The sequence below is a fragment of the Apis dorsata genome, unplaced genomic scaffold (genome assembly GCF_000469605.1).
Source record: "Apis dorsata unplaced genomic scaffold, Apis dorsata 1.3 scaffold_651, whole genome shotgun sequence".
In the NCBI taxonomy this organism is placed as follows: Eukaryota; Metazoa; Arthropoda; class Insecta; order Hymenoptera; family Apidae; genus Apis; species Apis dorsata.
The window spans coordinates 87,995-98,619 of NW_006263842.1; the positions used below are offsets into that span (position 1 = coordinate 87,995).

Consider the following 10,625-nt stretch of genomic DNA (forward strand, 5'->3'; position numbering starts at 1 on the left):
AAATTTTTAGATAAAATCCTTCATCAGACGTTTGCATGCGTTTATCGGCGTCATAATGAATTAACGACAGAAAAAAAAATGTAACAAAGAAATATCTTTCGATGTTGTGGTGAAAGGCATTGATCGGGTATATTCTGTATATTGTGGGTGGATAAAAAATAGGCACAAACGAATTAACATGAGGGAAAAGATCGTTTGTACGGAGAAACGAGCAAACGATTGTGCTATCTCACAATGAAACGGTGTATAGAAACAGTCTCTATCTCTGAGGAAAAGATATTGGGGTCAAGAACTATGACTCGTTAATCCAAAACGAACGAGCTAACCAACCTTGCTCCCGATATTTTCTATCAATCTGCCTCGTGTATCTTTCGTAAATGTTATTTAAGAGCATTTTTTTTATCTTTGCGTTTAAAGAGAGATAGAGAAAAAATAGAAACATAATTTCCAAATTTGGGAATAATTCAAAATAAGAATTAATTAACGCAATGGCCGTGTTCGAATGAAAATATAATACGATAATTTATCGGTCGATAAGAGCGGCTTGAATTGGGATAATTTTACCTACCGAACCAATGGTCCATCTAAATACCCAAACGAATTTCTAGGGTATGCGCGGATTCTTTGCGGTAGGAGGGGAATCGATTCCCTGGAAGCGCATGCGCATCGTGTCCGCCACGTGCACTCGATCACATCCGCGCGTCTCTGCAACGGTATACGGGAAATGATAGACCGAAACTGTCCGCCTTCTCCTTTTCCCTCCTCTCCAATGTAAATAATTAAAAAGTTAAATGCAAGTGTATGTGTCTATTAATAGCTACACACCTGTCTGGTGTAGGTAACCATTAATATTGGTGGACTTTATTTAACGCAAAGTGACATAAATATTCATATATTTTTCTCGTTTCTGTGTTTTAGACGTAGCGAGCTGTTGGGCTGTATGACTCTACCTCTACCCTTGTCTCAAGATAAGGTAAATATTTGTATTTTATATTGCTTTTGATAGTATACAGGGCGTTGATATTGCGTTCGTAGAATTTCTATGTTTTCGAAAATAAATTCTAGAGATTAAAATAAATGCAAAAGTTGAAAAATGTCGGTTTTATTAAGTTATATGCGATTTGAATTAAATTTTTATTAATAGATAAAGTGAGACGGAAATAAAGTGAAGCGGAAGTAAAGGCGGTAGTGTAACGGAGATAGAGATGTCTCGTGATATCCATCTTTTTTTATCTAATACTTTATCTTATAAGCTTAAATTGCTTATAATTTAATAAATAAACTTCAACCGATATTTTTATACGTCAATTTTTATTTTTATTTTAGTTTCTAATAGTAAACTATATATATTCTACATTGTATAGTCTAATAGAAGTCCATTTACTTGTCGGAAGACAAACAAATTCATATAGGATGCTTCAGAAATGGATAATATAAATGGATAATATAAATAGATGGGAATTATCTACATTGCAAAAGTGACTTAAAAAAAATAAAATATTTTTTTTTAAGAAAAAAAGATTTCGTTTTTAAGAAAATCAAGATATAAAAAATTATATGAAATTTGCTCTTAAATATATAATAATGAATCAAATATTTCTGAATAAGATTTTGAAATTGTAATAATATTTAAATTAATTTTTTATTTAAAATGGCTATAAAAAACTATTTGCACACCATTGTATTTATAACATTTATAAATTATTAAATTAATTACCTTTAGTAGTCTATTATATTTTATATTATTTAATAATATTTTTATACGATTATAAAAATTTAATATTATTAGAATGAAATGTAGAACATGATAAAAAAATGTTTCATTGAAAAATAAAAATATCTATCTATAAATAATTTTTTCCATAATTGAATTTGCAAATATGTTTTTAATTATATTATATTATAATATCTATGTCGAATATCATATGTTTTTCAAATAATAAGAGCTCAATATAATTCAGTTAATCTATCAATTATCAAATTTTTTTCAAAAATTTTTTTAATTCTCTAATTTACATAAAATATTTCCAAACTGATAAACTTTTTACATCAAGATTTGTTATTGTATAAATTATTGATATAAAGGTATACATTAAATTGAACAATGATTCGATAAAACAAAAATCATGTTGGTATAAAACATTTCATGATCTAAATTATGATCTAAATGAAGCTATATCAAGTAATAAATACTATTAATATTTCGTTCACGTAAAAAAATTTCATTATATCGAAATTGAATAAATTAAAAAAAAAAAAAAAAATAAAAATATCGTTCGATCATGAACACTAAATACGAAATTGTTTGATACATGTCTGCACGTCAGCTGTTTACAAGGATTCGTAAGTCTTCTTGCCTTAAGGTCAGGGCTAAGCTTGTTACGAATCAAATAATTGGAACGTTACCTAGCAAAGATTCACTTACGTTTTGACCTCGTTAAAGGTGGCAGGTGGCAGGTATCGTTGCAACATCTCGGTAATTTGATCAAAATCGTTCGATTAAATCATTTCCCCACTTTGTGTGAAGTAAAAGATGATCGTGGTGGCCATTTACTGTGCAGTGTTCTTCATCGTTGGGATTCTATTGAAAATATTCATGTTCTGTTGAAAATTCTATCGTATAAAGTATAAAATATATATACAGTAAACGATATAAATTAATTTCTATATTTTTTTTTTTTGTTTAATTATCACGCGTCGAATATTGATAAAGTAGAATAATAATCGATTAGATGAAAATTAAAATACAATCTTACACGTTAAAGGAAAATTATAATAAATGTTCGAGAGAATTATCGACGACAATCAATGGCATATCAATGTTCACGGTATAATTTAATTTTAACTTTAAGAAAAATATTAAGATTCTATGTTTCAATAAACGATTGTGCTTTTAGGAAGCGACATGGCATCCGTTAGAAGCGGGAACCGGTCGAAACACGAGTACTCCTTATGTCGGTTTGCCCCAAGACTGTGGAATTTCGCCACCGTTGTCGAAGGACGGAGAATCAGATAATAATAATTCAGGAGGTGAAGATTTGACGTATTTGAGGCATCTTGAATTAGAGCCTATCGATCCTTTAACTGGTTTACCTCTGCACCCGGGTTTCACAGCCAAAGGTGGTAGAACACCATGCACTGTCACTAGGAGATTAATAAGACAAACTGCTAATCAGGTAAGTTATAGTTTTTCTTGAAGATTATCTGATAGTCTTGAACTATAATATTAATATAATCCAAAGAGAGAATAAAGATATATATATAAACCTTCTTTCACAAATCTTCTGATTCTTTTTTTTTTTTAAAATGCTTTATGATTAAAAATGCTTCATTCACTATAATTAAATATACTTGATCTATTTATCTTATCAGAATTGTATAATTCTAACTGTAATTAATACTTCATAATACAAAACCTGAACAATCATTAGCTATTTATAAAATAACTTTCCACATTTTTTATAAAAAAATCTTATCATAGATAAGATTTCAACATATACAAAAACTTGTTTTTCAAATTTCGACTCACAAACATCTCACAAAATTACACAATCATTTCGCGCAATTTCCCCGACAGAATCGCAGGCGGTCCACTCATAATTGGTATTAACGCAACAAGTCCAAAACTCGAAATAGACTTTTTTTTCTTTTTCGAAAGCCCTCTTTATCCACGGCATTAACGAAAACGAGTCTCGTGCCGTGCTCCGCCTAAGCACCCCTCCATTGTAACCTCCCTCCTCCACGCCTTCTGTACAGTCTCTCCACTCCCGTTATTATTTCTTCTCGTTCATTCAAATTTCCAACCTAATTAAATCTTTCCTCCTATAGATTCCATGGGGATTTTCGCTCTCCTGGGGAAGACCACCCCGTGTGGAACGCGTGGACCCTGGCAGCCCCGCGGAGCGATCCGGTCTGAGGCCAGGTGATCACGTGGTTTTCGTCGACATGACAAACGTGGTGACACGATCGCGAGAAGAGATTCTTGGATTGATCCAGGCTGCCACGAATCAGTTGATCTTGGAGGTCTATCGGAAGGGGAATATTCACTCGTCCATGCATCGGCCTAACTCGATGAACGTTAGCCTGCAGCAATCGATCGGCGGCGGACACCATGCGGTTGCGTTTAACGCCGAGGTCGGTACAGGCGTCCTAGTCTGAGCCTAGCAAACTCAGTTTTCAGAAAATAGGAGGTTCGCTTCGTTCGAAAGCGGGAACGGGGAGGAAGGATTACGAGGAAAGCTTTTGGTTGCTCGTGATTATTAGCTTGATTATTTGTTTTTTTTTCTCTCTCTCTCCCTCCCCTTTTCTCATCATCATTCTTCCATCTTCGCGACTTCGACCGGGCGAATAAACGGTGAAACCTCGATTATCCGGATCCTCTTTATCTTCTTTCTTCGAAAGGAAACTGGAAGAAGAGATTTTTTACAATGGATTTTTCGTTAAATCGATTATTCTATATTTCGAGGAGAATAATTAGATTATTTAACTAGTATAGTTTTTAAAAATTAGGAATGTACTTTTTTCAATTCTCAAATTGAATTTTTTAACATATAAAAAAATGTACACCTTACAAGTAAGTTTTCAATTTCATCCTTTTGCTTTTTTTAACGTCAGTAGATTTTCCAATATTATCTAGAGGATGGTTCATCAGATATTATCTCGCTTTACGTCATTGTTATTGTCAATAAGAAAGAATTTTTAAGATAAAGTTGAATGGTTTCAAAAAAGATATATTCTATTATGTAGAAAATATATGAAAATTATTAACATTTTTTTTAAATGGGATTGTATATTCTTTTTCTCATAATTTGATATTCTTTACAAAAAAATAGAGTTATTTGTGTCCAAAAATGATTAGTTTAAGAGATAATTTGAAAAGTATCATCTTCTCGTGTTTCCATTAAAAAAAGCGCCCATCTATAGAAAAAATAGTGACATTACAATCTTGCTCTTTTTAAATTCAACTTTATGTGAAACATTTTTTGTTATGAATACAATAACAGTGAATGAAAATCAAGATACTAATTGAAACTGAATTATTTATATTATTATGCATATTAATACTTTTGCATCATAAACATGCAAAATAACATAATTAATAATAATAATAAAAAAATACCAAATATTAATAATTTTACACCAAATTCTGACCAAATATTTCCAATTTCATTTTATAATACAACGCTTAATATATTTCAATGTTATTACTATGCAAATATGTTCATTATCAATTTCAAATTAAAATTCTATTTCCACTGTTGTAATAAAAAAAAAGAGAAAACTATTCACATTGTGTTACGAATATAAATAACGTAACAGTGTTTGATTAATAAAAATATTAAAAAAAAAATATGTGTTCGAATAATGGAGGTTTCACCGTACTTGAAAAATCGCGTTAATCGACAGAGAATGTTTTGCGTGTTAATTTAAGTTGTTTGAATAATCAAGATTATAGCAAATGTCGAATTATACTTTGAGAGATTCGTATCGGCCGGATATGTTGAAACATTTAAACCAAGTTTACGCGAACCGCGACGCGCTGCATGCGTTTCCTTAGAGCTTATTTTTTTTTTTATTTTTCGTTGCATGCCAAGATGCCGCGTACAACATCTCCTGTACATTCTTTTCCGTGACTATCTTGTACTTCCTGCGTACGCGTAATGTACAGCGCGTGTCCGTTTTTTTGTCAGTGGACACGGTTAAGTTATGATACAGTTATGTTTTATTATGTAACTTTCGACAGTTGTCTTTTTTTTTTGTTGCTCAACAAGTTCTGTTCAAAAGCATTTCTTGTATTTTATTTATTTATTTCTCCATCCCCCTCCCTTGCCCCCATTCTTGATGCTAATGATGATTGCAGACACCTCGAATCGAGACAAATATTATATATATTATATAAAATTCGGTATCCTCGAAATCATGGACTGGTTGGACTTTATATGAGTTTAAAAGTAAGTGAGGGAAAAAGAAGAAAATTTTCGAATAAATCGAGTTTAAAAATTGTTTAATAAATTCAAATGAAATCGATTATTTTATACATTTTATACACGAGCGAAAAAATATCGTTGTTTTTGAGAAAATTGAGATCAAACATTTACATTACGTAATATACAATATATATATTTCTCTTAATAAAATTACTTCATTATAGTATCATTCGTAATTGAATTAGTTAATTTCATTTGATTTACTGAGAAGGAAAAAAAAGTTTTTACGAACGGAAAATCACCACCAATCGTCCATGATTTCGAAAATAAATATCAATTTGCATAGCATATATCATATATATATATTAAAAACGACTATAGACTTGCCTATTATCAAATTCGTTAAATATCCCCGTTTAAATATATATTCATAATTAAAAATCTCGTGCATGCGACGCTGCAATAATTAAACAATAAATAAACAAAATCTATTTATCCTTAAATTGTACAACGAATTGGCACGGTTTTTTTGCGATTAAACGGGTCCAGGTGTTCCCAAATCTCGCCCCGGATGCTCCGCCGGAAGAGGAATTGTCCGTGCGCGAGACGCGTTACTGGGGCATCCTGAAGAGCGGTCATACGCGTTTCATGGCGCCCCTAGCGGAGAGGAGGGACGTCCTCTCCGCCGCTGATTACTTGATACTCTTCCAAAACCTGGACGAGTTGCTCAAGATTTCGGAGGAGATTCGCGACGAGGGAGGCGGAGTCGAGAGTTATTTGTGCAGGGTCCCGAGAATCACCGCAGCATACAGGAGATATTTGAGCGGGTTGCAGCGCGCCTGTTGTCTATTGGTCGCGCTCAGGCGGAACACGGCGTTCGCAAAGCTCGTCTGCGAGCCGGCTGTCCCGCATAAAAGGAGGCCCGATTTGACGGGTGTCTTGCTCCTGCCTCTGGAGCACTACAGGTGCGTCCTCGTAAGATGTTGTATTTGTGAATTTTTTATACTTGTCGAATGGGGAAATACAGTCAGTTGCGAAAATGTTGATGGATATTCATGGAAGTTGAGCGATTGTACTGTTGGATGCAAGTAGATGACGACCGTCAGTTTGTATATCTTTGGAGAAAAATAAGAATTCGTGATTGACAAACATTTGTGAAACATGTTGAGGCTTCTTGTTTTGAAGATACGACAATGGAATTTATAGGAGATTTGTAGAAATAAAGTGGCATTCAAAAAGGGTTTGAGGATGCTATCTTGCATTCAACGAAAACAATTCGAATAATAATCGATGACAATGATGAAATGTTATGAGTGGACTGTAACGAATTTAGATGTGGAGTAATTTTTTTATTAGGAAAATTACTTCGAAAAAAATGATTTATTCAAACAGATTTGTCTTCGAAAAAATTAAATTTCTTTATGCATAATGCATTATATTCTTTGTATTAATTTTCGTTAAAATTTGATTTTTCAAGATTGAAAAATCTTTTTTTATAAAATAATTGGTATGAAGATTTTTGATTGTACATGGTAGGGGATTTATTCACAGTGAAAGTTGTAAAAATTGTTTTTATCTGCTTTTCATTGCGAAATATATATATTCATTCGAAATGAATAAAATATATTCATTGAATAAAGTAAAACTAAACTTTATTTTTTGATGAATTGAAATGAATTGAATGAATGACATTTTATAGTGAAGCGACGGATGAATGTAAACTTATCTTTCTTGACTTAAAAATTAATCTTTCTTCAAAATAATTCTTTTGAAAGAAGATTAAATTAAGCTTCATTTATTTTTAAATTATTTTTATAATTATCCGAATCTTTTGCAAATTCTATTAAAAGTTATGTAATTAAAGTTCTAGCAAGAGATATATTTACAATAATAATGTTTATTTTTGAAAATTGTTAAATTATTTTAATTAATTTTAATTAATTAAAATTTTAATAAATAATTTTAATAAATAAAGTATAAGTAAATACAAATATCGATAAAAAACAAGTAATTTAATTCATATTTTGCAGTTATAAAATTTTAATAAAAAATATAATATTATGATTAAAAAATTTAATATAAAGTAAATATAAATTATCGCTATTTTATACAAACAATAAAAATATGAATTTGAACCTTTTTTACATTCAACGGAAAACAATATTTTCGATTGATAAAATAAAAATAAATTAGCAAATTACATATTTTATTAATTACTTTTAATAAAAAAATAGGTTTTTTTGATATTTTTGGCAGCTATAAATTTGAAAAATTTACCAATAATTACTAATTATTATGTGAAAAAAAATATTTTTTTAAATTAATATTTTTTAATATTATTTAATATTATTTAATAATAATTTTACAAATTTTTTTTTTATTTTTGTAAAATTATTACAAATTTGTTTTTCTTTTGCTGTAAGGATCTTATTTTATTCTTCATTAAATATAAATTTCTATCTATCAACGATAGAATTTAATATTTTTTTCTTGTTCCTAATACTGGGTTGATGGAGTTATATCGATTTTTATTTGAGAGAAGATAAAAAATTTTAAATAAACCGATCTATTTAAGATAAATTAATTTTATAAGAATGCTATTTTATGTTAAAACTTTAAATATAAATTTAAAGATCAATATAGAATAATTATAAATTATATAAATATAAGATATTTCTATTTTCAATCTTTCATATTATATGAATTTAAAAATAAAAATATAATTATGATATAAAAAATATTTATAATACTTTTGAAATAAATAAAATCAATAAACGTTAGTTTATTAAATTTTTTGTAATCAAAATTTCGTAATCAAAATTTGAATTATTACTTAAATTCTGACATAAGAAATAATTATTAAAAGATGAATTAATAAAATTATTGACATAAATAAATTAATAATATATAAATAAAAAAAACTTATTATGTATAATTTTGTAATATTTATACAAAGTTTAGATTACTTTAAAAACTGGATAGTTACTTTAATTGTTTTATTTATGTTTTCATAGAACATTACTGTTTTACAAAACTATTATTTTACAACAAATTGAAATTATTTTATTCAATATTATAAAAACTAGTAAGATAAATATAACTATGGAATTGCTATAAATATTTTATCTTTCATATTTACTGTGAATGAATCATCCACCATGCCTATAAAGTTCAAAAATATAAATTGTTCCTTTTATATATAACATTTAACATTCTTTAAATTTCTTTAGAGAGATGACGAGACTGTTGAGTTTGGCGTCGCCAAGGAATTGCCAGCAAGCCAGAGATTTAGCTCAGGGTTACAGGGAAGCAACGGCTAATGCCGGTGTAATGGAACCACCACGCGACACAGGAAGACCTCTTCTCAGTCTGCAAGAAGTTGAATCTCGACTAGTTTTCGCGAGGTGTAAACCATTCACCTTGGCTATGCCGGGTAGACAATGGTGCGTTTAAAAATTCTATAGAAAATAATTGCAATCAAATCTAGATGAAATTTATTTCAAATACTAATTTAAAATAGTTGCACTAATTATTATTTGAAAATATTTTATGAGATTATGTTTTTTATTTGATTAATTAATTATAAAAATTTGAAATAATAAATTTAAAATTTATTTCTGAAATAAGAGTTCAAAATAAATAAGTATAGTGTAATTAGTATTAAAAAATAGTTCTAATGATATACAATTTATGAGAAGTCGATTATTTTTAAATTGAATAGCAAAGAATAATAATAATAATAATAAATAACAAATTATTTATTTCATAAAATGAAAAATAAATTTTATAATTGTCATAATATGTCAATATATAATTTTATTTTTTGTATGAAATATAACAAGCTTTTTTATCAATAAGTACTTATTGATAAGTACTTATTTATCAATAAATATGATATGAAATATAGACATCACTTTTAATATAAAATTGATTTATTTCACAGTTGAAAATTGAAAATTGAAATTATATTTATGAAAATATAATTAAATATTGAAACTATTATGTAATAAATATAACAATATATAACATATAATAAATTGCAAATTATCTTTTATATTATTATTGATTAATTTAACTATATTAAATCATCATCATCGATAAATTTGTTTGCCCAATTAATTATTGTCTAAAAATTGTTTATTATAACATGGCTTTAATGAGTGATATTACAACTAAACAATAAATAATTCATAGACTAATTTAATATTAGTAATTTTGGCTTCAAAATTGAACACACATACACATATATGTATTAATTTCATAAAATTACAGAACATTTAAATTTAAAGATTTAAACTTGAGGAATTAAAAAAAATTGAATTTGAATTAATCTAACTTCCAGAAATATTTATATTTTCAAAAAGATTATTCTTCAACTAATTTTAATTTTAAAAAGTAATTTTTAAATAATATAATTCTAAAATTAAAAACGTCCATGTTTGATTGCAAAAATAATAGAATTTTCAATACATTAAAAGACAATACATATATATACATATACTATGTGATATATATATATCACACACAATTATATTAATAATTGTATATAAAGTATTATATTAATATAACATATAATATACAATGTTTTCAGGCTATTTGGAGGAGCGCTCGCAAAAGTGGAAGGCCGAGCGCGACTGCAACCTTCATGGGCCCTGCTTCTCACCGACTTACTCGTATTTGCTCGAGTCTCCCGGGACC

At 28.5% G+C, this 10,625-nt stretch overlaps 1 protein-coding gene across 1 annotated transcript in view; it reads left to right on the top strand.

Moving 5' to 3' along the window:
• The window catches only part of LOC102674141, a 34,978-nt gene that overhangs the window by 17,550 nt on the left and 6,803 nt on the right, over nucleotides 1-10,625 (top strand). The window contains exons 7-12 of the mRNA XM_031513472.1: nucleotides 919-973; nucleotides 2,898-3,176; nucleotides 3,829-4,134; nucleotides 6,477-6,892; nucleotides 9,158-9,370; nucleotides 10,519-10,624. Coding sequence (XP_031369332.1) covers nucleotides 919-973; nucleotides 2,898-3,176; nucleotides 3,829-4,134; nucleotides 6,477-6,892; nucleotides 9,158-9,370; nucleotides 10,519-10,624 — 1,375 coding nt within the window. The remainder of the gene's footprint in view (nucleotides 1-918; nucleotides 974-2,897; nucleotides 3,177-3,828; nucleotides 4,135-6,476; nucleotides 6,893-9,157; nucleotides 9,371-10,518; nucleotide 10,625) is intronic.